Source organism: Calidris pugnax, unplaced genomic scaffold, assembly GCF_001431845.1.
Source record: "Calidris pugnax isolate Ruff unplaced genomic scaffold, ASM143184v1 scaffold358, whole genome shotgun sequence".
NCBI classification, from domain to species: domain Eukaryota; kingdom Metazoa; phylum Chordata; class Aves; order Charadriiformes; family Scolopacidae; genus Calidris; species Calidris pugnax.
The window spans coordinates 430000-442182 of record NW_015091091.1 but is presented as its reverse complement, the minus strand read 5'-3'; the positions used below and the strand labels follow the sequence as shown (position 1 = coordinate 442182).

Here is a 12183-nt window from a genome sequence, read left to right as displayed (position 1 = left end):
ACTAATGGAGACAAGGGCTCGTGTTGGAGGTTTTCCAAGGTTCTTGTTATTCATCTTTGACTGTACTGGAAGTTGGAAGAACAGCTTCACTAGTTATCCAAAATCACACGCAGATTTTGGGAGTGTAAACTGATTGTTTCAGCTAGAAAAGCCTGGGAGTGTTTGTCAGTAAAGCCCCTTGAGTTCAGTGGAATGCCTTCTGTGGACTAGAGCTCATGCCCTGCAGCCTCATCCATTGCGGTACCTAAATGATTGCTGAAATGCAGGGGTTTTTCCCCCTAGCACATTACCTACCCAATGGGTTCACTTCCTACCCATGTCAAAGTATCGGCACACCTTGTCTACTATATGGACAAGTTAAGATAGAATCATAATTGCTCCTGATAATATCATATATTATAGAGTTAACAGTTTAAAAAGTATGAATCTGTTTGCCTCCCTTGACAATGAGGCATGCAGTGGATTTCAAAAAAGTAATAACAAAAAGACAATGCATCATCAGAAGCCAAGAAATCATTACACAACTCAAGTGTCTACGTTGCAATTTTTCAGCTTTTGTGTGGTAGTTCGGAAGAAACGGCCGGTTTCTCGATGGGGCTTTATTTCAGTTGCACATGTGATAATTTCTTTCTGGTAGTGCCTGTGACTGTTGTTATTCATACTGTTTTGTTTCTTTCTATTATTTAGACTGGCATTTGAACAGGACATAGAACATGGCAATACAGATGGCCTGGGTGACTGCCAAAGTAAGCAAAGCTTTTACCCTCTATTTACCATGTGTCACAGCATCCTTCTGAATGCCACAAACCACCATTACCTGTTGGGCATTCTTTTGTAGCAATGTAAGCCACAACAGGGACAGCAACAGCAGCTAATGATGCAGGTTCAGAAGAGGAACGGTTGTTTAAATGTACTTAATAGCCCAGTGGTGTGATTTATACGAACACTGGACTTCAAAGCAGTTATGTAGTGAGAAAACTTCATTTCCAAAGGATATTGATTATAGCAATGGCATAATGAGTTGGGTGTTCATTGTCTTTATTAGCCATGGTGGTTGGGTTGTTTATGTACAGAAGTAGCTTGGTTTCTTGGTGTAGACTGTGACTTGGACAACATTCCCATGCAGGACAAGGAGACAGTGAAATATATCTTCAGCTCTGGATCTGGATCAAGTGGGAACTGCTTAGTTTGTGAATCTTAGTGGATTTTACACACAGGTTGTACAATGTACTGCTATTAAGGGTCAGGCACTACTGACCCTGCCTAAGAAATTTTAATGGTAACACTTAGGTACTGACAGCATCAGTTGGAAGCTTAAACAACATCTTTAAACATTTATGTTTTGCACTAGTGGGCTTAAAATGCTTACACAGCTTGCACTGCATGCAAAGAAATACATGCTGATTTCTCAGCCTTCAGGAATACCAACATCTGTGTTTAGGAGAGCTTTCATTCCAAATGTTCTTGCCAAGGTTGGTTTAATTCTGAGCCCCAAATATTATTTACAAACCTTATGAAATCCAGAATCACATTCTTTTTGGTGTAATTTGCACTGATGCCTGTAGATGCAATAGAACTGCTGAAGCTGAGGAAGTAATGTACAGTGAGAGAGTCAGTACTTTTGGAATTCAGAGCAAAATAACAGAGGGCTGGAGTGTGCCGTGGGATGCAGTGCAGGCCAGCTGCTCTGGAGAAAACCAGAAACTTCTCATGCCTTGTGCATCCTTGTTCAAGAGCCATTTATTACTGTGATCACTGTGCTTAAGGGAGTACAAAGATTTCAGCCTCTGCATGCCCCTCATCTCAGCTACACCTCCCTCTGCCTCTGCCCTAAGACAGGGTTACATAGGCTGTCTCTTAAGTTTTTTGAAGAAGGTGTACGTATATTCCCTTCTGTGCTCCCTGTAAAATGGTTTAGCACCAAAATCAGGTCAGTTCCCAGCTGGTGAGACTTTGGCCTTTTCAGCCAGTTCTGCTCTCCTTGGGCTCTCCAGGAATGGAGCGTACCTGGTATCAGTTAAATAAAAAAGAAGGGTAGGAAATTATTCAGAAACAGTACATTGTGCTCATGGAGAGAGATCTGCTCCTGTGCAGACAGCAACAAAGCCCCTACCCTGCTTAAAGCCCTCTGTAGCCCTGAATGATGTATTGAACTTTGACACTGCACAGGGGTAGATTTCACTCCTTGCTAATGCAGCTGATCTTATTCCTTCATGTGGTCTCGGGTCATATGAGTTTTGTCCTCATTGACTCCCATTGCTGGCTGCGTCACTTAGTGCCTTGCATTAGGTCAAGACTTGATCTTGCAAAGAAAGCCATGGCAGAGAGGAAACTGGCTTCCCCACTTGGTATCCCTTGCACAGGGCTGGTCACGAACACTTTCAAAGCCAGACATTGTTTTCAGGTATGTCTGAATATTAGTTTTGTCTGGGTCCTTAGGGTGCTAATCACATAGCTATAAATATCAGCTGAAGCATAAAAGGTTGCTAGCAGCAAACTATTAAAAAGAAAAAAAACGAGAGAGAAATAATGATTTTTCCCCTGTTATTTGTCTTTCAGATTCCTTCGTAGCCCTGAATGGTAAGGAAGTTCTTAGTTTCATTATTTACTGACAGCAAATCCATTTTGGAGGAATCACTTTTTACTAAACTTTTAAGTATTTTCATACTTTTGTTTTATTTAATATTTCTTCCCAATTTATTTTGTTCATAGACATTTCAACTGCTTCACCTGATCATGAAATGTCTTACGACACAGTGTATGGTCAGTTTATGGGTGTTTTTTAAAAATTTTCCCCAGATCCTTGTGTTAGCTAGTAGTTCATGTACTCAAATAGCTGTTACCCTTTTTTCCTTGTTTTGTCTTGTTTTTGAGGGCCTGATTCACTAATCACAAATAGGATTGAATCATACCTTTTTGATTTTCAATCCCTCTTCTCTAGTCTTCCCTCAAAACTGTCTCCATTGAATTAAAGTCAGATATAGCCTATTTTAACGGCATGCCAGCAGACATGATTAAGAGCATGCTTCATCTGAACACTCAGACAAAGCAACACTTGGGTACAGTGATGCATCTTATCTGTTCGCCAGGAAAAACAAGATAGCAGCTCACATCCCACTCACGAGTCGTCCAGGCTGGTGTCATGACTGCTACAGCAGCCAGTCAGAGATACCTTAGGAAAAGGAACAGAACTGTCACTGGGTTACCAAAAGATCTCTTATAAGGAAAATTAACCTGTTACTCATGTGAGTTGAGACTGGGGTATGCCTTGATTCCTGAAGGTTCCTGACACTTCTAGGGTGAGTCATTTATGTACATGCTTGCACTATCTTAATGCTTGAATGAGGCCTGATCTGTAAAAAAACCAAGGGATTCACACAGCAAATTAAATGACCTGAGCTGAAGAGAAGTATTTCTGCAAGCCTAGAGTAGCAGTTTCCCATGAGGCAGCTGTTAATCTGTGCTCACAGTACTTTCCACCACTTTGTTCTGTATATTTGTAAGTGGATTATGCTGGTACTTGGAGTGCAGAATAAATGTCTTCCTGAGGAATTATTGCAGAATAACTAATCACTTTAAATTCAAACCAAACCTACACTTACATTGCAATAGTTTCTCTTCGTAAATGTCCTGAACAAAGACAAGTACTCACAAGCTAAGAGGAGGCGTGGCATTGCTCCCAGTGAAGTCAATGGCAAATTTCCATGTGGGGTGGGGGCTTGCTTGTGAAGTTGCTTTCAGGCTGTACAAGACTAGCAGTTCATCAGAGCTAGGGCAAATTCACCATATGTTTGGCTGAATGTAGCAAGATGTAGTTTAGTGTGCAGTTGCAATGAACATTTAATTGATCCTTTCATCTTGTGCCTGCAAAATATGTAGGTACAAAACAGAACCAATGACAGCTCAGTACAGAGGAATATAAATAACTGGAGGCACAGTAATACTGTTCAACATTTGTAAAAATAAAATTAAAATCCCCATGTTGTTTATTACCAGGAAATGGAAAATGTGCAGGTGAAACTTGTTTGAAAGTATGATAATGAAAACCAGTGAAGGGAATATACAAAATCAAAAACAAGTTGAGAATTCATAATGTATGGAAGACTCATGGTTTCATCTGCATATACAGCTTGTACTTTCTTGCATTTGAAAATTGCTATATTTCCAAGGCACAGAGCAGTAATTAAAGAACAGTAGTAATAAAATCTGTACTGCTGAATGTAAAAATAAAGAAAATGGCCTTGAGCATAGTGCTGATGTGCCAGAAATGTTCTAGGATTCCTGCTTCTAAGTGCATTCGTAGGCTGCACAGTTACAGCTGTGGGGCTGTGGTTCTGGGTCCTGTCAGCTACCGTATTAGTAGGGACTTCAGCAAAAGCTAATATTTCAGTCTGAACAAGAAAACGGAAAGGTGATTCAAATGAGCAGCAGACTGAAAAAAGCTGCAGTTCCAAAGAATACAGGTGACAAAACAAACTCCATTTTACTGTCCAGTCATGCTAAGCCCAAAAACATACGCCATGAATTAACCCATCTCTTAAAGTGAGATCCTATGGCCAGATGCTATGGAGAAATGCTGACCCGACATTAACAATGGTTCCCATTCATCTCCTGCCTTTCACAGATACTTCATTGACCCTCCTCAGGTACATCCTGATAACGTGGTCTGTAGACAAGTCAGCTCTTCCTTTTATGGGCTTAGTTAAAATACTTATTCTCATATTATTGCAGTCAGTCTTTCTTTTCACCTGTCATGGCAAAATATGGAAGGAAACATGTTAGTCACCTCTATTGATCTTGCACATGAGGAGTGTAAAAAATTCCAGCGTGAGGTAGTAAACTAGTCTCAGTAAACATGCTTACGTTTGCTAATTTTAGTGAGTGCTCTGAGCCTTGTTCTTCTTGAGAAAACAAAAATTTTATAAATGGTAAATTTCAATGTTATTGAGTACAGTTAAATGCCTAAGTAAATGGTGTTTCATAATAGATTAAACCTCAGAACACTGCAATATACCAAAATACCAACCAAACGAATGCTCAGGGTGCTTATGGATCCAGTGGGCTAAATATATCCAAAGGCATCTGAAACTCCAGCTGCAAAAGAAGACTTAAGGCCTGATTCCCTTGATTTACTCCACTATAAATCAGCTCACTTCAAAAGACTTACTGCCACTCCGTAGCAACGTGAATGAAAGGAGAACCAAGCCCTTAATCTTTGTATTCTTGGCATCAGCCTCCTCTAAGTTTGGCAGGTGGGCTCCCTTTTCTAGGGCCGTCTCACATGATCAGTTGTAAACAAGTAAAGTGCAAAGTCCACACAGGTGCATTCAAGTGCATCCCTTTTGACACCCAAGGAGAAGATAGCAGGCTGAATGTCTGGCTGCAGAAGGTCAGAGAGAAATTATGCAAGAGCCACATATTTAAACAAGGAGATTAGGCTAGATTCCTCTGCAAAATTGTAAGCAGCTTCAATTACCTTTCGAAACATCAATTCTTAGTGAATTGGGCCCTTACTTTACCCCCTAGCCATAGTCCTTTCTCCCTCTGTAGTATTGATTTAGCCTTTCCCTCTAATTGTCTAATTAGGTTGCTATAGCTGTTAATAGGATAGTGTGCAGACATCTTAACCTCTGAGATCCTAATGACTTGTGCATATTAGAGCAACTATCAAATACGTATTGAATCCCTGTCTTTGTTTTAAACCTGAAAAAACCTCCTTATATTTTACAAGTGCACTTCAGAACGAGCTATAGTTACAGAAGTGCAGCCCTTCTGAATCATTATCCGTGCCTGTAGACACTAAGTGCTTCTACTCTCCTTCTGTTACTTGATTACAGCACTCCAAATGAAAGTTTTTGCAAATAATGGAAGCACCTAAACCAGATTTTTTAAAGTGTGTCTATTTTGATTTTTACGTGTTTGCTTTAAACAAAGAAGTTTGAAAAGCACTGTGTCTGCATTTTTTCAGATGTTTTGTTTTAAAACAAAGGCAGAATTGTCTTTTTAGATGTTTAGGTATTAACCAATATTAACACAGAGGTATTGGCCACATCTCAGATGTGCTAAAGCCTCTTTAAATTGCAGCAAAGTCTATTTACACAGTCAGAGGGGTGAAAATGGTGTAATGAGGAAAAAAAAAAAAAAGTCCCACTACGTGTTGCAAACTATACGGCACATTGTAAAGGTTTAATAATGGCTGTGTGTCAGAGGGCTGGGACTGGGTTGCCTGCCACTTCAGTCTTTTCTCTGTTTATGGGAGAAACTTACCTAGCTCATACATTTGTGGTGCTGCTCTGCTCAGAGGTGAAATTCACCCAGCGAGGCTGGCTATTCAGGCACTTACAGGACACAGCGATACTGGTTACGGAAGCAGCCGCTGCCCGGTAGTGTGTGTTTGCAGAGTACAGCTATAAGACAAGTGGGACAGGATATTAAGGTCTAACCTGCTCCTGCCCTGCTTCCTCAAAATAAAGTGGAAGAAAGTTTATCTCGATTAGGTGTGGAAGGTTGTTTCTCAGTGTGTATTAGACTAACACGTTAGTATCAGAGTGAATAGACTGATTTCTTGCGTTTAGGTGAAACCCTTCTCTACCTAATGACCATCTGGTACACATTAATAACTTCACAAAGCCTTAGCTTTCCATTACGAAGAAGTTCTCTATGTATTTGCAGCATATGGTTCAGGAAATTTTATTTTTTTTTCCTAGAAATATGTGTCCCTTAGGCATGTATTTCCTCTAGATTACTGTATGAAGAAATGTTTTTCTTTAACTATACTTACGGCTTTTCCTCAGAATTCCCCCTTTAAGCACACCTAAAGTGCAAGTGTCTGGGCAGAGATATGGATATATAAATGCATATCAAACACAGGCATAAAATACGATTGCTATGTGGCAAAATTTTCTTCTTTTTTTACCTCCTTATCAAGCTATGGTTAATTGCTTTCTTATGTTGAGTGCAGTACTATTTGTAGGCTGACCAAATATTGTACACATTATTGTGGTTGCTGAATGAGGTATTAACTTGGAGACTGGAACCCCATGAATGCTGGCACTGTGGTTTAGTCCTTAGGGAAAAGAAGACATGGAAATCTCATAATTTCCATTTTCTTGGCCTGTTCTCTGTCCCGTTATTTCTCTTATTTCTTGGGGATAAGCACAGGAGTTGACAAGCGTAAAATGGTGTAGGGGTGAATGCTTTCACACTCCAGCGTATTCTTAATTCAAGAGGGCACGTGTTTTCAGTTGCTGGACCTCTACCTGTCCTTTTGGAAACAAGCAGCCCTGCTGCAGGACTACTGTGGAGCAGGCAGCACATTTGGATCAGAGTCCATAATCTATCTAACTGTGTGTTACCAGTGCTCCCAACCATGCTGTGGCTTACAGAAATCTTTTAGAAAATGGATAAAGTTTTGCTTCTCTTTTTGTGACATTAAAAGCTCTGTCTTCAACAACATACAACCTCTAATTCACCATGTTAAAGAAAGACACCTGAGAAACCACACTTCCTATCACGAGAGGTAAAAGATAATCCAGTGCCCTTGTCAGTATAAGCCTTCACCTGAGGTACAGAGCTAAACAGTGTTAATGATCAGCCATAGTAACTGAAGGTTGGCTTCATGGTGAGGACACTCTAAATTTGACCAATTTTCCTTGCTAAGCGTATTAGTACTATAGGAGTTAGTTGTGTCCATGTCCTATGCAAAATGCTCCCGAAGTGCTGCCATATATAATCCTGTACAGTAAATCAAAAGAGCTCCTTGAAAATATATGGAGCAACACAGACATTTTCTTCCTCTAAGACCATTAATATTGAGTAGGAGTTATTTAAATCATAGCATCTTACAAGAAGTTGCAGCTTTTTTGCTGACTTCATCAGTCAGCAAAACACAATGAAGCTGGTGAAAGCGCTGGATAAAATGAACACATGGGTGCATCAAAAAGCTTGGGAGCATTGGTGGCCCACATTTAGATTTTTTCATTGCTGGAGTGGAATTGGGGACCTAGGTTCATCAGCTCTCTCTGCATTTCTAAGAGCTGGGGCTGGATGACTTTAGGAGCCCTTTGAAACAGCCTTTTTGAGATGCAGCTTCCGAAAGCTTTATGCTTGTCCAGTCTAAATAAACTAGAGAAGCACAGTCTCTACCTGCCCATTTCTGTGACTTCTCCAAAAGGCTTTAAATTTGGGCTCCTCATGTTGCTCTATCTCCGCCCCAGTGACTATCAAATTATTTTTCTTGGTAGCGAAACAACATCAAGGGAAGGAGCAGGGAGAGGGTCCCACCTGGGACAGTCTGTAGTCTGGTGATTGGACTCCTCTCCAAGGGAGACTCACATCTAAGGAAGGAAAATTAATTTGCTGGATTGTTAAACAGGAGGGCTGCTGTCAGTCTGTCCAGTGTTGTCTGAAGAGAAAGTGTTATCTGCCATTCTGTCTGTGAACAGTCCAATTTTGTTAGTTTGCATTGGCGCATGTTTCAAAAACCCCTCTTTTGATGGGCTCTTTCAAGAAAGCACGTAAGGGGAAATGCAGTTACACCACATCACATTGACCAGGCCCAGAGCTCCTTGAGCCCTGCTAAAATAATTCACTTTGGTGCATACGCTATAAAGGAACTTTCAGAGATGTATGCGGTTTTGAGGTCAAAATGTTGTGGTGTGGGTGGAGTTTTGGTGTCCCCAGCCCAGGAGTGATGGAGCAGCCCGGGGAAGTGCAGGTTGGAGCCAAGCACTCCAAGCATTTTGGGTGCTGACATACTCCTCAGGATCTAGTTGCAAAGGATGTATGAGTCTACAGACGTGTCTCTGCCGCAGCCAAACCGCTGTTAAAGTTGTGTGGTGTTTCCAGCGGGGCATCTCCTGTGAACATGCTGTTTGTTGGGATGTATTTGATAGGTGAGGAGGAGGTCATCAGCCTTGTTCAGGACAACGCAAGTTGTAATGGAAGAAAGGCATGTGGGGCCTCTGTCCAGCAGCTGCTGGCATCACTGGTTCTTGGGCAGACCCATGTAGTAAGACGTTGTCTTCACTGTCATCCTGAGCAGAAATTCTGTCTGGTTTCACACTTAGAGCAGTTTTGGGCAGATGCTCAAACGGGACTGATGGTGAGGGTGCAAGGGGGTGCAAGGAGCTGACGGGCCTTGCACGTTTCCCATCCAGAGGGTGAAGCACGCCAGTGCTGGGCAGTCTTTCATTCCTCTGGGGGCATAAGGCAGAGAGCCACTGATGCAATTGTTTTGTAGCTCTTCTGGCATTCCCCTTCAGTTTCGGCCATAGCAGAAATTCTTCTGGTTTAAATTGTTTTTAAAATCGTTTTTTTAACGAAGCCAAGACCAGGCAGCGTGGGCCAACACTTCAGTGTCATTCAGGCCTATGTACCGAATCCAGCCCTTGACTGAGATGAAGTGTGCTCACCCTCATTTGGCTCTGTTGAGCAACAGCAGAGAGCTGGCAGCCCGAGGCGTGCGTGCACCTCCTCACACCCTGACCTGGGAGGTTCAGGTCCCCCCTTTCCCTGAGGCCGTGCGTTGAAGGACTTTTGAAACACATTGCTCAGCCTAAGACAAGACGTTCTCCCATCACGGATGCAGAGCCGTGCGTGCGTTCCTGAGCGTGGTTGAGGGAGCGTGGTAAGTGACTAATGAGACTTGTCTTCCCTACCTGTATTTATAATGTAAACAGGACACTCCAGTTCCCTAGTCCCAAGCACCACCACTTCCGACTCTCGCGCTCGACAGGGTTATGATGCTAGGGGACGCATGCTGGATTGGAAGGATCCGCTGGGTTCATCTGAAAATACAGATCCATATGTGGCAGTTTCATCCCATAATCATCAAGACAAGAAGGGTAAGGCCTTGGAAATGACGTCCTGTGGTGAGGAGGGGTGGGGGGGGAGGGAGGACTAAAGTGTAACTGCTTCCAGCTGGCTCAGAGTAACATGTAATGAAACTCCTGTGCTATAATTAAAAGCTTATCATAAAGCCTGAAACTAAACAGCCAATCTCAGACTCAGTCCTAGATAATTCACTGCCTGAGGAAACCACACAAAACAAACAGAAGGGTATGCCTCTGCAGAGTGTGTTGTGCATGTGTACGGGAAGAAGGGAAACAGTGGGGATTTAGCTCTCTTTAAACTTGATCTGCCCTGGTCCCTGGCAGAGGAAGATCTATGGCTTCCCATTGTTATTAAGGGTCCTTTTTGTCTGAATTCCCAAGGCAGCACAGCAGATCTCGGCCACTTTCACGTTATTTCGCTCCCTCTCAACAACAGACTGAAGGTCTGCACTAGTTTCACCATTGAAGTAAAGCTGACACCAGCTCTAGCCACTGGGCCTAAGTCCTGCTGTCTTCAATGAGACCTGCCCATAGACCTTTGAGTCGGAGCTGAGGAGGTCATAAGTGTATTTTAAAAGATGTGGAGGTGACTGCTGGTGAGGAGAGATTCTGTGTTGCATTCTTAAGGCACCAAAAGGCTGGGATTTAGGTGTTGCTTCAGTGTTCAGCCCTTTGCTGAAGAACAATTGGGTCTAATAGAAGTGACAGCCCTATTTTTTGGCCTCCAGTCCCCCTTTGCTATACATAAAGAGAGTTTGGCAGAGAATTGCCTAAATTTGCCACTTGAACATGCTTAGAGAGGAAGAAGCTTTTCTGCTGTGTTAGGATGGTAGTGCCCCCTCATTCTGTCTTGGCCCTCCATCATTCTCCCAGCTCCTTTTAATCTGTGTCTCAAAGAGGTTAAAATGGTTCCTTTGTAAATAGGGGACTTAAGTTCAAATAGCTCCACTGCCTAGAGAGATCTGAGTCCTTGTTATTCTTCTCCAGGGTGTTCTTAGATCACTTCTTTCAATCTCTTCTCTGTTGAAGATGTTTCGCTCTGTATGGACTAATTAAGTACTCAGTGGGCTAAAAGGAGGATGGGTATGAGCAGAACTCACTTGCTGAGTGGTTAGGGCACTCACCAGGGGCAAGAACACACATGAGCTCCAGTCCTTTCTGCTATGAATACTTGATATAAAACACTTAAAATATTAATTGAAATGTGGATTCCAGTCTCTATTGTTCATGCATTTTACATTAAAAACTCATTAGACAAAAGCATCAGCTGTTCCTGGAGAAGCTAGTGGCATGCCAGACCTGCTGCTTTGCATTGTCTGTCCAAACTAGTAGGTTACTAAATCATATTCCTTCTGTCTGACCCAGTGAATCTGGAATTCTCTGCCTTGGCTGAGGAGACTTTCAGCAGGGGCTGATGAGCATGTTACCATTGCAGAACAGCCTTCGGCAGAGCTGACAACAGTCCGGATCCAGACTGTGAACTTGGTGCCTGTTATTAACACCAGCCCCAGCTACACAGTGTCTCCCACAGCCCTGGGGTATCCTGGGTTTCTCACTGAACTCCCCTGGGTTGACCTTAAAGAGCCTTATGGTTCCTAGCCATGAAGGCAATGGGTGTCACCTGGTTGGCCCAGCAGAGACAAAGCCTGAAGCTCTTTTCCAGCTGAGGAGGCCAGTCAAATTAAGCAGCAGATGCAGTAAAATTTCCTGAGATGCCATGGCAAACATTAATCTAGTAGCCTTGGCTTTTAGGCTTGATGGCAGGAAATGGAATATGAAGATTTGAATTCCCTCAGGCAGAGGTGCAAACTTGTCTCCCACCTCCCAGCAATTAGCTTTTCCTATAAAAAATGGAAAAACTGCCATGTGCTCCTCTTCCTTGAACTGGGTTTTAGAAGAGGACCCTGTTTGAACAACTGTTTCGGGAGAATAACTGCAAATCAAAAGCAAAAAAGTGAATTTCTAAAACCTGATCAGGCTTATATGTGAGTTAAGCACAGAGCTTCTCTGCACCCTGCAGACCTATGAGCAGCTGAGCCTCAGCAGTGGAAAATTTTAGGCAGCTGCTGCAATACTAAAACTCAAAACCATAACTTAGAGTGCAAGGGACTGACAAAAGCTCAGATTCCTCATTCCTACTTAAGTGCAGTTTGAGATATCGTCCTCATTTTTATAATTCCTCAGACCTTGCTCTTCAGCTGTAGAAGGGCAATTCAGAAAAGTGATTTCTGGGTATCACCTTTATAGAGAAGGGAAGGCAGATAAACCTGAATGCCCTTCGGAAGATGGCATGTGATTTACCTAGCACTCCCCTTTCCTCTCAGCAATAAATCAGTGATAATGCTGACAG

At 42.5% G+C, this 12183-nt stretch overlaps 1 protein-coding gene across 5 annotated transcripts in view; it reads left to right on the top strand.

Moving 5' to 3' along the window:
- Window positions 1-12183, top strand: part of SEMA6A (sema domain, transmembrane domain (TM), and cytoplasmic domain, (semaphorin) 6A) — a 117466-nt gene that overhangs the window by 81621 nt on the left and 23662 nt on the right. For 3 of the 5 annotated variants that reach the window (XM_014957876.1, XM_014957877.1, XM_014957878.1), the window contains exons 16-19: window positions 688-746; window positions 2560-2580; window positions 2713-2763; window positions 9681-9845. In XM_014957876.1, coding sequence (XP_014813362.1) covers window positions 688-746; window positions 2560-2580; window positions 2713-2763; window positions 9681-9845 — 296 coding nt within the window. The remainder of the gene's footprint in view (window positions 1-687; window positions 747-2559; window positions 2581-2712; window positions 2764-9680; window positions 9846-12183) is intronic. The other 2 variants (XM_014957879.1, XM_014957880.1) reach the window with 2 other exon arrangements.